This window comes from Xyrauchen texanus, chromosome 8 (genome assembly GCF_025860055.1).
Source record: "Xyrauchen texanus isolate HMW12.3.18 chromosome 8, RBS_HiC_50CHRs, whole genome shotgun sequence".
Classification (NCBI taxonomy): domain Eukaryota; kingdom Metazoa; phylum Chordata; class Actinopteri; order Cypriniformes; family Catostomidae; genus Xyrauchen; species Xyrauchen texanus.
In genome coordinates this window covers 42541021-42556780 of record NC_068283.1, presented here as the reverse complement: position 1 = coordinate 42556780, position 15760 = coordinate 42541021, and the positions used below count along the sequence as shown (strand labels likewise).

The 15760-nt window shown below is 42.1% G+C and overlaps 2 protein-coding genes across 3 annotated transcripts in view; one reads left to right on the top strand and one right to left on the bottom strand.

The window, feature by feature from the left end:
- The window catches only part of LOC127647215 (uncharacterized), a 49639-nt gene extending 42987 nt beyond the window's left edge, over window positions 1-6652 (bottom strand). Inside the window, exon 1 of one of the 2 annotated variants that reach the window (XM_052131346.1) lies at window positions 6571-6652. In XM_052131346.1, the coding sequence (XP_051987306.1) occupies window positions 6571-6622 (52 nt within the window). In that variant the 5' untranslated portion in view covers window positions 6623-6652. Of the gene's footprint in view, window positions 1-269; window positions 392-6570 lie in introns of those variants that run through there. The other variant, XM_052131345.1, reaches the window with a different exon arrangement.
- Window positions 6653-9931: 3279 nt separating this feature from the next.
- Window positions 9932-15742, top strand: LOC127647232 (28S ribosomal protein S7, mitochondrial). Its single transcript, XM_052131371.1, has 5 exons — window positions 9932-10016; window positions 12132-12317; window positions 14461-14524; window positions 14621-14788; window positions 15173-15742. The coding sequence occupies exons 1-5, from the start codon at window positions 9973-9975 to the stop codon at window positions 15392-15394; spliced, it is 684 nt and encodes a 227-aa protein (XP_051987331.1). The 5' UTR covers window positions 9932-9972; the 3' UTR covers window positions 15395-15742.
- The last annotated feature ends 18 nt before the right edge of the window (window positions 15743-15760 follow it).

Genomic DNA, 15760 nt, shown 5'->3' with positions numbered 1-15760 from the left:
GAAGAAATCTGTGAAGAAGTATCACTGATCTCTCAAGTATCTCATTGGATATAAGTGAAGTGTGTGGACACTTGTTGACTGTTTTACACTCATTATCCACTCCAAATCATCCATGTAAGTAGAAATATATATAAACAAATTTGTGTTCCTAAACATTAATTTCATATAATGTGGCAACTTTTAGATTTATCAACAAAACTAAGAACAATTTAAATCCTTTTTGTGCATTTCTTCAGCATTACCTCAAAGAAAGAAAACAAAGTACATACCGTCAGATATATTTAAAATGAGGGACACAAAGATGAACAGAAGAAGATCCATTTTCAGTTGAGAATATGATCATCTCTTCAGGTCGTCACAGTCAAAGTGAAGGTTTGTACGGGAACATTCGGGTAAATGCAGAACACTAGCTAAACCTGTTTTACACTCTCTTACTTATAATAATAAAAAGTTCTGTTGAACTACAACAAATCCAGACAAACCAGTTCTGATTAAGTTGGAAAAACATCCGTATGAAGAATCTCCTCACAAATGAAAAGCATCTCTGAAGGGAGTATCTGTGCATGTTCTTAAAGTTCACCCTAAATTAAAATGTTGTTAGAGATGTCTGATATAAAGACACAATCATTCTGCAGAGGATGATTCTTTATAAAGTGTTTTAGTGTAAAAGTGATCGCTGCTGTATTATCTTCAACATTAACTAAGAACACATTTGCCATATAAAAGTGTTAAAGTGTCAAATGTCTCAGTTGATTGTGTTGAATGATGTTCATTTGTGTGTGTGATGAATGCAGCTGACACTCGTGTTTTTACATGTGTGTTTCCTGATTCTTTACAATGTGGAAAACTTTAAATCTCTTTTCAGCTCATGTTTTTGTTTTTTTTCTCAATTACTTTGCTGTTGTACACGTCTTCAGAACTTTAACAGTGTAATGAAGATATTTGATTTCAACTTAGAAGACAAAGTTAAAAATGCAAAATACACAAGAGAACTGAAGGCAAACATAAATGTTTACACACACTTGCCTATTTTTAACATTGGTCAGTTTTCCAGCATTATGAATCCAAAAGAGGGGATTTTAAAATAAAAAGCTAAAACATACATTTACAACCTGATACTATTAGAGTTGATACTTTAAAAATATTCCCAAATGATAAACTGTAAATTGTTTAATATGTTGTCTCATGGATTGCTGTTGGCTCTTTCAGGCTGTGAACCAACGCCATATTTTTAATTTTTTCAGCAGCTCTTGCTGGAGCGGCGTGTTTTTAGATGCTCTATTAAGAAAAAAAATTATCTTTTAAATACGCCTCTCCAGACACCTGCGTCCTGCTCTAATCTTTCCACTGCTTTTAGCTTTTAGGTGCAAGGACGCAATCTGAAGGATCCCTTTCTATTTCAACAATCCAATGTCTTAAAGTAATGATAAAACTGGGAGTGTAAAACAGTGGCGAGGCCAGAAACCTCCAACTGAGTGGACCTCTATCCTGTGCCAAATTTCATTGTCAATATAATGCAGTGCACCCCTTTGTTCTGCCATTATAGTTACTATTTGCTCATTTGCAATAGCAAAATACAGTTAACCACAATTTCACTCACCTGCTGGCAGCGAGAAGCATTGCTGTTGGGTCTACAGCACGTTTCCAGCTGGCGTTCTCTCTCTCTGCACGCAGTGCAGTCTACGCCCCTGGGCTTCGACAGCGCTTTTCACTGAGTGTTCTCCTCCTAAAAGAGTTTTGATTTCTCTAAAAGAGTTTGAGTTTTCCATCACAAAAGAGCAATACACAGCGACGTTTAACGCCCTTTTCAGGACGCCGTCTTTTTCAAAATGCCTTTCCGCCTCTGTGTTGTTCCTGGATACGGTCGATTTCTCTCAAGACCGACGGCCACAGAGGCTGCCTCGTGTGCCTGGGCAGCGATCTCACTGAGGCGGCATTTGTGGATGGCTCATGTACTTACTGCGAGAACATGACCATTGCAGCGCTGCGGTCGCGGCACTCCTTCCTCAAGGTGAATGCTGCTTCAGCCACCCCCTGTGTCGCTCCTTCTTCCCACGGGATTGATGACAACCCGGCTGGCGTTGAAGGCGTTATGAGGATAACTACGGGCTCGGTTTTGCTGGGTAAATCCCCACCACCACCCGCCCCTCCGACACGCTCGCTTCCGTCCACGCACGGGATGAGTGCGGCTCGCCTCACAGCCAGCCGGCATTCTCCCTTGAGACCCTGGACTTAGATGATGACATCGGAGCTGCATCGGAGAGCGTCCAGCGGCCACCTTTAGGCCAGCCCGCCCAGTCTGAGGCGGACGCGCAGATGGCCGACATGCTTGCCCAGGCTGCCGTGAGCGTGGGCTTGGACTGGAACCCTCCGTCCTCCCCAAAGCCTTCTCAGCTTGATGACTGGTACCTTGGCTCCGGGTCCCGCTCACAGCCACACCCCCTCCCGGTACCGTTCTTCCCAGAAATGCATGATGAGCTGACGCGGACATGGAGGGCACTTTTTACTACCCGTAACTGACCCCTCCGCTCGTCCGCTCTCACTACCCTGGATGGCTGGAGGTCCAAGGATACACAGAAGTCCCCCAGGTGGATAAGGTGGTTGCGAGTCACCTGTATCCCGAGAATGCTGCCACCTGGCGGGACTGCCCAGTACTCCCCTCCAGAGCCTGTAGGATGATGTCATCATTGACCTCCAAAGCCTACAGCGACACTGGACAGGCCGCCTCAGCCTTGCATGCCATGGCTCTCCTGCAGGTCCATCTAGCCATGGCACTTAAAGATCTGCACCTGGGTAGTCCCCACCCTGATGTACTGCAGGAAGGTCACAGCGCAGGCACTCGGGTGGGTGATGGCCACCCTCGTGGTCCAGGAGCACCACCTCTGGCTGAACATCATCGAGATGCGCAACGTTGACAAGTCACGATTTCTCAACGCCCCGTCTCCCAGCTCGGCCTCTTCGGCGACAACGTTGATGACTTCGTCCAGCAGTTCTCGGCGGTGAAGAAGCAGTCGGAGGCGATTTCTCACATCATGCCGTGGCGCAGCCCAACCATCGCGCCCTGTCTGGGCATCTCCCGGCGACTAAACAACAGAGAGCTCCACCTCAACCTGGGCCCAGCTCTCAGCCCCAGCGTCGAGCATCTCACAGGTGGAGTATGCCCCGTTTCCAGGACCAGGAAAGTGCCAAAGTGCTCCTGAGACGGGCGACCCAGGCAGTCAGATGTTCGCTCCGGAGCTGGTACCAAGACCACTCTGTCCCCCCGGTGGAGGGCCGGGAGGAGAATCCTTATTTTCATTACTTTCATTTGCCGCACTGCCTTCGGGCTGCGGTACCTACATTCTCAATAAAAGAGAGAATTCCTCACTCCCTGGGTCATCCAGCTGGTGTGCCAAAACTCTACAGTCCCGGCTCCCCAGGTGCAGTTCCCTCGCCTCCGGCCCCACGACTGCTCAGCCCCGGCAGGCCAGCGCTGACGGGTTCCGAAGACGCCTCTCTAGGTCCTCTTCCTCAATTTCGAACCTGCCCCCTTCCGGGTGCATGGAGCAAGGTAAGTGCTTTGAGTCTTTTCTCAGCACCCAAGCCTCGGGACACTCTTCTGCCTCCCAAAGCGCCATTACCTGCTCCTCCCGCCGCGAAGCCTTGTCTGGTACGTGAAAAGCGATCGAACCGTTAGTGCCCCTCGCGCAGAGCTTGGATGCGTGGCTTTCACTTCCCAATCGGTGGTTGCGACCAATCTTGGACCGGTGAGTTCTCAACCGGGCCTTACACAGACTCCCGTTCAAAATGCTCACGCAGAAACAGATTCTTACCTGCGTTGAGAGCTAGATTGGTTCACGGCTGTAGACCTGAAGGACGCATACTTCCACGTCTCCATTCTGCCTCGACACCTACCCTTCTTACAGTTCGGTGGCAAGGCGTATCAGTACAAGGTCCTCCCCTTCGGCCTGTCCCTGTCCCTTCGTGTCTTCACGAAGATCACAGAGGCAGCTCTTGCCCTGCTAAGGGAAGTGGGCATCCGCATACTAAACTACCTCGACAACTGGCTCATCCTGGCTCACTCTCCAGAGTTACCTAGACCTAGAGTTGACCTGCCATAATACTTTTTTTTGCAATCCATCTGGAACTGATGTATATTGTGTCTACCTTGTATCATTTTGTTTTTATTTATTGTATTGTCACATACTTGTTTGGGAACATTATGTTCATTGCTAAACAATCTACAATAATTTCCACCAGCCTGCATGGACACATACTAACACAAATCCTCATCATAAACATGCATTTATGTGAGAGAATCTTTATCTCTTTAAAATAATCATGATCACAGCAACAAACCTTGAGATGCATGTGCAGTTTTATTAATAATAATGTAAAAAAGTAAACAGGCAAAGGTCAATCAGTAGCAGTATCCAGGGATAATCAAAGGTGGGGTAACAAACAGGCAAGATGACAGTACAGGCAGCAAACAATCATAATAGTAGTCCAGGTAAACATGCAGGCAGCAGAGAATCAAACACAGGCAGGTAATAACAACAGAGAATAACGATCAGAAATGTATGCAGGACAAAACAAGACTTGGCCCTAATAGAGAGTGAGATTGAGTCCTAAATAGCTGTGTTGATGGGGAACAGGTGAGCAGGTAATTAGTGACAGGTACGGGGATTATGGGAAATGCAGTCCAGAGAGTAAAGACAATACCAGTGTGATGGGACCTCTGGTGGAGAGCAGGAGGAACAACAGAGGCGTGATTCATGACAGATACTTTCATTTTCTTTGTTTGATAGAGATGTTGTAACACCAGGTCAAATCAGGTAACCAGGAAATACAGCTAAGAAACATTCAAGCTACATGGTAAACTTTTTAAATGAAGAAATACTTTTATCTCTGGACATCATTTTAAATATTAGGAACATTTTATTTTAAATAAACAAAACTTTTTAAGGCAACCAGGTTACTTACTTTTTTAAGTTAATCAGAATATTATTTTACAGTGACACTTTACGCATGTTTGCATGAAAACACAAACTCTTCATGGCCACGCCAACTGAAGTTTACTGATGGAAATGCTCACCTTAAACGGAGAGCTCACCCAAAAATGTAAATTCTGTCATAATTTCTACATCCTTATGTTCTATAAAACCTGTTTGACTTTGTTTCTTCATTGGAACACAAGAGAAGATGTTAAATTGAATGTTTGTTCACTTTTCACTTTTATGGCACTGTTTTTTCCATACAGTAAAAATGAATGGTGACTGAGGCAGTGACTTACCTAACATCTCCTTTTGTCTTCCATGTAAGACAGAAAGTCAATTAACATTTTATAAAAGTACTTGCACTAATTGTTCTGGTAAAACACATTTTTATTTGAACTTTATAGATGATTAAATTATTGTTTTCATGGTCGCTTTAGGGTTTAAGGTGTTGCATTGCCATGGCAAAAAAGTTGTACATTTGGACATAACTTTATTCAAAAAGCATTTTTAAGTGTTTACATTATCATGAACTTTGTTTACATCTTGTGGCTATAATTTTGAAATTATTTTAACATTTATGGATTGGTCCCTTTTACTTCCATTGTAAATGCCTCAGTGTTACCCAGAATTCTGTGTTTTTTTTTAAGAAAAGGAGGGAAAAATATAAATGCATTTTTGTGGTAATCGACATCATTAATAAAAATGATGTTGGTGATCAACATTATCCAAAACTGCTGTTGATTGAGCTTAACTAGTGTTGAACCTGGAATATTCCTTTAAAGTATTTGTGTAATATTATTGTTTTATAATGTAGAATATCATGAATATTAAATCACTTCAGTTCTGACAGTCACAATTGTAAGTGTAAGGCCCGGTTGAGAACTCGCAGGTCCAAGATTGGTCGCAACCTGCCGCTTTTTCTGGGTACGATGAAGTAAGTGCTGTAGAAACCCTTCTCCATCTCAGCTGGAGGGATGGGCTCTATCGTATCCTTGAGGAGCAGGGTCGTGATCTCTGCTCGTAAGGTGCTGGCCTTCTCACCGCGCACGGAAGTGGAGCGAACACCGCTGAAACGGGCGAACTGAATCGCGTAGCCGAGTCGGATGGTCCTGGCCAGCCAGCGTGACGGATTGGCAAGTGAAAGCCAAGCATCCAAGCTCTCGCGAGGGGCAATAATGGGACAATTTCATTTGACGCATCGGGCGGGCTTCGTGGCAGGGGGGAGCAGGTAATAGCGAGTCGGGAGGCAGAAGTGCATCTTCCACATGTTACCTGAAAACCAATGTGACGTATTTGCCACATTTAACCTCCCCCAGCCTGGGCAGGATGTCATCTGCGTGGGGTTTAAAGAATGTGAGTTGGAAAAGAATGTCTTCCCCGATGCGCGTTATGGTGTTAAATGGCCCCAGCCCCTTTAACTCTATGCGAGAAACATAGAGAGAAAAGATGTGGCGGGCACGGCCTGCTCCCATGCTTGGCACGTCGCTTTTTCCCCCCTTCGAGGGTCCTGAGAACCTAACAAGTTTATGACGATTTTTATGGCCCGTTTTATTTTCTTCAGCATTACCTCAAAGAAAAAAAACAAAGTACATACCGTCAGATATATTTAAAATGACGGACACAAAGATGAACAGAAGAAGATCCATTATCAGTTGAGAATATGATCATCTCTTCAGATCATCACAGTCAAAGTGAAGGTTTGTACGGGAACATCCGGGTAAATGCAGAACACTTGCTAAACCGGTTTTACACTCTCTTACATATAATAATAAAAAGTTCTGTTGAACTACAACAAATCCAGACAAACCAGTTCTGATTAAGTTGGAAAAACATCCGTATGAAGAATCTCCTCACAAATGAAAAGCATCTCTGAAGGGAGTATCTGTGCATGTTCTTAAAGTTTCACCCTAAATTAAAATGTTGTTAGAGATGTCTGACATAAAGACACAATCATTCTGCAGAGGATGATTCTTTATAAAGTGTTTTAGTGTAAAAGTGATCGCTGCTGTATTATCTTCAACATTAACTAAGAACACATTTGCCATATAAAAGTGTTAAAGTGTCAAATTTCTCAGTTGATTCTGTTGAATGATGTTCATTTGTGTGTGTGATGAATGCAGCTGACACTCGTGTTTTTACATGTGTGTTTCCTGATTCTTTACAATGTGGAAAACTTTAAATCTCTTTTCAGCTCATGTTTTTGTTTTTTTTCCATTCACCTCTTCAGAAACATATGCTGTTGGATAATGCCAGCAGTTTTCTCCCCAATCTGCACTCTACGCCCCTGGGCGCTTCGACTGTGCTTTTAAAAGAGCTTTTCCTCTAAAAAAAAAAGGGTATATTTTCTACTATTAGAGCAGGCACAGTGACGTTGAACGTCTTTTTAAAGATGCCTTTCCGTCTCTGTGCAGTTCCTGGATGTGATAGTTACCTCTCCACCTCTGACGGTCACAATCACTGCCTTGCGTGTCTGGGCCCCGATCATGTTGAGGAAGCGTTCGTGGATGGTTCATGTTCTCATTGTGAGAACATGACCATGGCAACGTTGCGGTCGCGGCTTTCTTTCTTTCGAGGGAAAGCCACTTCAGCTGTCCCCCGCGCTGGTCCTCCTACCTATGGGTACGAGGCCACCCTGGTTGACGCTGAATGTGATTCGGGGACTTCAGTGGGTACGGCTCAACCGGGTAAAACTCCATGGACCGCCCACTCCCCAGTACGCTCGTTTGTGCCAGTCCAGTTCTGGGATGAGACAGGCAGCTCGCCTCAGTGCCAGTCTAATGTCTCTTACGGAGCTCGTGAGCTGGATGAGATGTCGATCGCTGCATCGGAAAGTGCCTTGGTGATGTCTGACGCTGACAACTCGATCGGGCTGCCCAGTCTTAGGCCAACTCGGAGCTGACCACATTGCTTGCCCGGGCCGCCGAGAGAGTGGGGCTTGAGTGGAACCCTCCACCCGCTCCTGAGCACTCGCAGCTTGATGACTGGTTTCTGGGTTCGACACGCCATTCGCGGCCACACCCCCTCCAGTCCCCTTCTTCCCGGAAATGCATGACGAGCTGACGCGATCGTGGAGGGCACCTTCCACTGCCCTAACTCGATTCTTCGGCTCGTCCGCTCTCAATACACTTGATGGTGATGCGGCCGAGGGTTATGCCGCAATACCCTAGGTGGATAAGTCGATCGCGGCACACCTGTGCCCGCTGAGCGCCACCACCTAGCGGAATCCCCTGGCACTCCTTTCCCGAGCCTGTAGGACAACGTCGTCTCTGGTGACTAAAGCCTACAGCGCTGCCGGTCAGGCCGCCTCCGCCCTGCATGCTATGGCCCTCTTACTGGTCCACCTGGCCTTTAAAGAGCTGCTCGATGGTAGTTCTGATCCCGGTGTGCTACAAGAGCCGCGCTCGGTGACCAACCTCTCCCTCTGTGCGACTAAGTCGGAGCGTGTTATGTCCACACTCGTGGTCCAGGAGCACCACCTGTGGCTGACCCTGGTTGAGATGAGAGATGCGGACAAGGCACGGTTCCTTAACGCACCCATCTCCCAAGTCTGCCTCTTCGGCGACACCGTCGAGGACTTCGCCCCGAAAATCTCGGTGGTGAAACAACAGACGGATGCTATTCAACACATCTTGACCCGGCGTGGCTCAAGAGTGCATAACCCGTCTGTTCGCCGAGGTCTTACCCAGAGTATTAGAAGAAATCCAGTCACACAGGCTCATCCAACAGAAATTTGTTGTTCTAAATTGAAAAGAAGGAAAGGACATATTATTTATCACATTAACATCATGTTTTCACAAAGTGCTCAAATACATAATCTTGTCAAAATTATCATAACAGGTTCATCCTTCAGATCCATGATCAGGGGCTAGATGCCCCAATATGTATACCATGATCAATGGAAACATGTAAATTTGTCATAATGTAACCCCCACAATGTTCAAGCCAAATCTATGCCATTGTCCATGATGTAAAACCCAATAATTCCTCCATTCATCCCTATAATAACTGTGAACCATGCTTTTCTTTGGAACAAACATGAACCTGGAAAATATGATAGTTTATGAAAATGTCATACACAACATTTCATAATAACAGAGTTAGTGCTAAAGACACTCAATGTGAAGTTGATCAGACAACAGAGCAAGCACCTAATTTCAGTAAGGTTTTGTCAACATAACATGGCAAGACCACTGAACCATCCAGAGGAACCACCAGAGGACCAGAACCTCACACAATGAAACCTAAAATTGAAACCACCAGAGATCATCATTAAAAGTATGAAAAATTAAGAATCTTAATTTTTATGTAAAAATGTTTTATATGAAACTCTCATGATCTTTGACGTTAGCTAAAATAATGGTTTTATGGACATTTTCTGTAGTGGGAAATGTCCCACTAATCTGAGATCCTGAGAGGAAAAACACGTGAGAAAACATCTTCGCATACATTTATAGCTACATTTGTAGGCCTACATTTGTACATTTTGTCCTCTAAGGACCTCTGAGTAACTTTTTTAAATTGAAGCACAAGGGTTATTAAGTAAACAAATAAAACATACTACTACATAAAATGACCACATGCAATATTACAGAAATTAGGAGAAAATGTTTCAAAAGCGAAAGAAAACTTCTCTTCATGAAGTGTGAAGTGACACTCGCAACCGCTAGAGGGCAGCACGACATTTGAAGAGCTGGTAATCAACATTGCAACATTTACATTTACTCACTGGCTGTCTACTTTTCAGTCTTTTGAGTTGATATATATTTTACATAAAAATTTGTATTCATTTCCCTTTTTTTATTAAAAAATGATATATTAAATGACGTTATTTTACTCAGGCAGTAACGGAGCCTTCTTCAGATGAGGTCCTTTAACGGTCGCGTCAGAGTGTTTAAGCTCTGATCTGAGATCAGTTTTTGTTTCTCCTCTAACATAGAATTTAAGAATTATGTGTCGGCTAAGCTGATCTGAGACCAGACATTATCCCATTCTAAAGATGGCAGCCTCCATCAGATATTTATTGAAGCCTTGGACACCGAGGTAATTAAATGCTATTTTTTGGTCGTTTTCTTTATTTGTTTGTGCGTAATATCCAATCTGAGGTCTAAATCACGCCATGTTTCCGATAGTTTCTGTGTTATTCATAAAATGTGTGTTTAACTGGCGTTATTCGCAATACCTGGTCAAGACGTGAATAGGGTTGCCACCGATGTCTGATAAAAAACCTGGACAAATCAATGACCCGGCCACCGCTTTGCTCACAAGTGAAAATGTCCATTAGACATTAGACTCAGAAGACACAATTGGTCGTTGTGCAGTAAGATTGTGCATAGTCGTGAATATTTTAAACATCTCAAGTATTCTCACTTATCTTAACTTATAGCTTACCTGGTTGCTTAGATACTGTGCTTGTGCTTGCTTTTGCTTTGCTAAAGAAATAAGTAGAGGGATGACATTAGATTTGCATTTACCATACCTTAGCCACATCTATAGCCACTTTTATTTAGTATGTCTCAATCAGACATTGGAATAACAAAGTCATACATAAATGGGCCTTAGCTTACCTAGTCTTCCATCTATACTTGGCGTTTCCCTTTGCTGCAGCTATCAGTGGTTTCTGTTCTTCAATGAATGTCTTGAATTCAGTGCATGACAATTTGAAATTCAATCTGACCTGAAGCTCAGACTTCACCATTGCAACTAACAGTCTGTTTCTTTTATCGGACCAAACATCCTCCATATGACTGAACACTCTTTCTGCATAGGCATTACTGACTGGTATGGAAAAACAAAAGCAACTACTTTCAACAGCTCAGTGGATTCAGTTGCCTTGCTAAAAAATTATTTGTTTTAGCATGGTCATCCAAAGCAGTTTTGCCTTCATGTTTAACCAGAATTTTAACTGAGCATACGGAGCAGGTAGCATAAAGTGGTCGCCTGGTGTTGGCTTTAGCCATGTGGAGTAATTGTCATTTTTCAACCAGTCATTATTAAAGTATGTCGAATGTTTCATTTTCTTTTTTACTGGCCTGTCCGTCTTTGTGAACACACTGTCATCTTCATCTTCCGTCTCGCCACCCATGTTAACGCTAACGAACGACGTTGACGTACAATCTTCTTCACACTGCTTCTCAAATTGCCGCCTGTAGTAACTGGCTAGCTGCCAAGAAGACAGACGCGCTAGATGACGTAGCCTACGTCACGTCACACGTCCCAGAGCCAATGATAGCGGATTCTACACACAAGAGACACGGACCACTCTGTGCACAACGCATAGGCTATTTCAAGTGGAGAGAAAATAGATAGTTGAATGTACATATTCACGTAGCCTTTCGAAAACCGGGACATTTAGTGTCCCGGGAGAGTGGATAAATTTCCCGGGACAGGTTATTAAAAAGAAGGACAATCCCGGTAAAACCGGGACAGGTGGCAACACTAGACGTGAACCGTGTGTATAAAGGAATATTCCGGGTTTAATACAAGTTGAGCTCAATCTACTACATTTATGGCATAATGTGGATTAGCACAAAAAAGTATTTCAAGTCGTCCCAACTTTTCTTTAAAAAAAGCGCAAATCGAGGTTGCAGTGAGGCACTTACAATGGAAGTGAATGGGGCCAATTTTTGGAGGGTTTAAAAGGCATAAATGTGAAGCTTATAATTTTATAAACGCACTTACATGAATTCTTCTGTCAAAACTCTTGTATTATTTATGCTGTTAAGTTGTTTAAATTGTCATTTTTACAGTCATTTGAGGTTTTGGGGTTTATTGACATTACATCGTCATGGCAACCAAGTTGTGAAATTGGCTATAACTTATTATTAATGGTTATTAAATGACTGGTTATCACACTAAATTCATGTTTACACACATATTGTTTACATCTTGTGGCTATACTTTTAATTTTTTTTAAGTATTTTAACTTTCAAAAATTCACCTCATTCACTTCCATTGTAAGAGTCTCACTGTAACCTCGATTTTTGCTTAATTTGAAAGAAAATGAGCAGGCAAGTCTAAATCAACATTATGCCACACATGTTGTCGATTGAGTGTAACTTGTATTGAATCCAGAATATTCCTTTAATTCTATAATCCTGTAAATATACGCCTCTGTTTGCTCTGTATTGTCTTTTCTTCTGTATCTTTTCTTTTTAGTGTGTGTTTCGTGAGATGGAGTCGCTATAATCCGTACTATCTGGATTCTGATCCCAGTAAAGATGCCCTCACAGATTCAGATCTCAGTCCTGAAGAGAAAGAGCTGAAAGAACTTAAAACAGTCAGACCAATAAAAGCAGCGCTGTCAAGTGACACAAGCTCCCCTTTCAATGACCCCGTGATAAGGTAAAAAATACACATGTGTCAAAAACCACAATTGCAGCATATTGTCACACTATATGTGGCAAGACATTAAACTGGCATATACTCTTTTAAAACAAAATTAATTTAACAGCACAAATGTAAATCAAACTAAAATATATCAAACCATTCTTTTGTCTAACAAATAATCATATTAATATTTTAAAATATGTGACTACCAGCCTCAAATGGACATTTTATGACAAATATTGAGATTTGTCATAAAATGAGAACACTGTTAAAACTTTTAGTTAGATAGTTTATTATAGTTGACCCTTACCTGAAAATATTCAAGTGTCACTTTATTGTATTCACTTGTTTGCAATGGGTAACTATATAATATAACACAATGATAGTGCCATTTGAATTCAAATACCATTTCAGAGAGTATTGAACTAGGTGTTTGAAACCAACATACAAAACCACTGGTTCAGAAAATACACATTTGTGTTCTGGTAATTGGACTTATGACTCAAAAATAGTGGTCAGGCCGACTGATGTGGGTTTTATAATGGCGATTCTGATACTGATATTAGAGAGCTGTATGGTCGATACACACTGGTGGCCAAAAGTGTTGAATGTTGTACAGATTTTGCTCTTATGGAAAGAAATTGGTACTTTTATTCACCAAAGTGGCGTTCAACTGATCACAATGTAGAGTCAGGACATTAATAACATGGAAAATGACAATAAAAAAAAAGTCAGAACTTAAACTTCTTCAAAGAATTATCATCCAAAAATCCTCCATGTGCAGCGATGACAGCTTTGCAGATCCTTGTTATTCCAGCGGTCAGTTTGTCCAGATACTCAGGTGACATTTCACCCCATACTTCCTGTATCACTTGCTATAGATGTGACCGTCTTGTCGGGCACTTCTCACGCACCTTACAGTCTATCTGATCCCACAAAAGCTCAATGGGGTTCAGATCCGTAACACTCTTTTCCAATTATCTGTTGTCCAATGTCTGTGTTTCTTTGCCCACTCCAACCTTTTCTTTTTGTTTTTCTGTTTCAAAAGTGGCTTTTTCTTTGCAGTTCTTCCCATAAGTCCTCCTGAGTCTTCTCTTTACTGTTGTACATGAAACTGGTGTTGAGCGGGTAGAATTCAATGAAGCTGTCAGCAGAGGACATGTGAGGCGTCTATTTCTCAAACTAGAGACTCTGATGTACTTATCCTCTTGTTTAGTTGCACATCTGGTCATCCACATCTCTTTCTGTCCTTGTTAGAGACAGTTGTGCTTTGTCTTTGAAGACTGTAGTTACACCTCAGTATGAAATCTTCAGTTTTTGGCAATTCCAATCATTGCCAGTTGCCTTCATTCCTCAAATCAATGATTGACTGATGAGTTTCTAGAGAAAGTTTCTTTTTTGCCATTTTTGACCTAATATTGACCTTAAGATATGCCGGTCTATTGCACACTGTGGCAACTCAAAAACAAACACAAAAACAATGTTCAGCTTAATTTAATGAACCAAATATCTTTCAGCTGTGTTTGATATAATGGAAAGTGATTTACTAGTGCCAAATGATCAGTTTATCATGATTACTCGAGGATAAGGTGTTGGAGTGATGCTGCTGTCTAGATTTGATAAAAAATGACTTTTTTAAAATAATGATGTCATTAATGTCCTGACTATACTTTGTGATCATTTGAATGGCAATTTTACTTTGTTAAATTAAAGTACCAATTTATTTCCATAAGAGCAAAATCTGTATATTATTCCAAACTTTTGGCCGCCAGTGTAAATGTTGATAAACATAATACAATTTAACAACACAATAACATTTCTAAAGTGAAATTAACTTCTTTTATGCCCGATTTACTCAAATGCATAAACCTGAAAAGAAAGAACCTTGTAAAAAGAAAGCGTTGACTATCCATTGACAAGTCTATTGGTAGATTTTGGATTTGACACAAGGTAAAGTTTCACACTTCTGTTAATCGGTCAAGCGAACGTGGTTATCGGCCAATGTAAGATCATTGCAAATTGGCCAGATATTGTCCAATATACTGGTTTATCACTGCCCAATACCTTATGGTTACAGAGATCTGTCCACAACTAGCCCTGGTGTCCTCGATGAATGGTCTTTTAATACGTGGAATATCTTTTTCTTTCCTCCCGACAGTAAGTTCATCAACACCATGATGCAAGATGGCAAAAAAGTCCTTGCTAGAGGAATCATGACACAGGTCTGAATGAAATCACAATGTACACTATCTGACATGACTCGTTTTAGTCTTGACATCGTTTCTTGTGTTCTGCCTTGATCTTTTGTGCCTGTTTAGACGCTGGAGACCATTAAGAGAAAACAGGTGGAGAAATACCACAAATCTCCTCCAGCTAAGAGAGAAGAGATTGAGTGTAATCCGTACGCCATCTTCCATCAGGCCCTGGAGAACTGCAAACCCATCATCGGTCTGGCCAGTATTCAGAAAGGAGGGAAATTTTACCAGGTCAGAGAAGAGCCCTGAATATTCATTGAGATGTTTTACAGATAAATTTGGATCCATCAGCCCATACTGAAACCTTTGATGTACTCGTTATTGAGCTGCTCTGTCTATTGGTTGGGATGAAACTGCTTTATTTTTACAAATACGTGATTGATGATGTTAATGGGAAAACAGTTTTCACTGTATCCTGGCTTTTATATGGATGACTTGAATACTTATGAAGTATTTCAAACAGAAACTAAATTAATTTACTCACCTGTTCCACGTCTTTCCAAACCTGTTGGACTTTCTTCTGTGGGACATAAAACAATTGGTTTAGTAGAATATCAGTAGTTCATATGACATCACACAGTAAAACCTTAAAACACGAGGTCTTTGATCTGGCAGGTGCCCGTTCCTCTCACGGATAACCGGCGGCGTTTTCTGGCCATGAAATGGTTGATCACAGAATGCAGAGACAACAAACATCGGCGCACGCACATGTACGAAAAACTCTCCCAGGAGCTCTTGGCTGCCTACGCCAATGAGGGAAACGTAGTGAAACGCAAACATGACCTACACAAGATGGCCGAAGCCAACCGGGCATATGCCCACTACCGCTGGTGGTAGAGAAAGGGGAGATCTGGACAATCCCTACATCAACGTGGGACCCTCTTGTTTAGACTGGCTGCATTAAGAGTCTTGGTGGACATTGCTCCAGACATAAAAAGGACGTGGGTGTGTTTTCCCGAATCATATATAGAGATTGTCTTTGTATAAAAATAAGGAAGATAATAAAGCTATAAATATTATCACATTTCCAAACTTGAGTTAGAAAAGGTGTCACAACGTCATCTATTGTACAGTAAAATAAAGACACAATTCATCTAAGACATTTCATTACATGTGTTTTGGGGGACTGGTGTAGCTTCAAATGTTACTTCATGTGCCAAATGGGGAAAACAAACAAATAAACAACACAACAACAAAAACCTT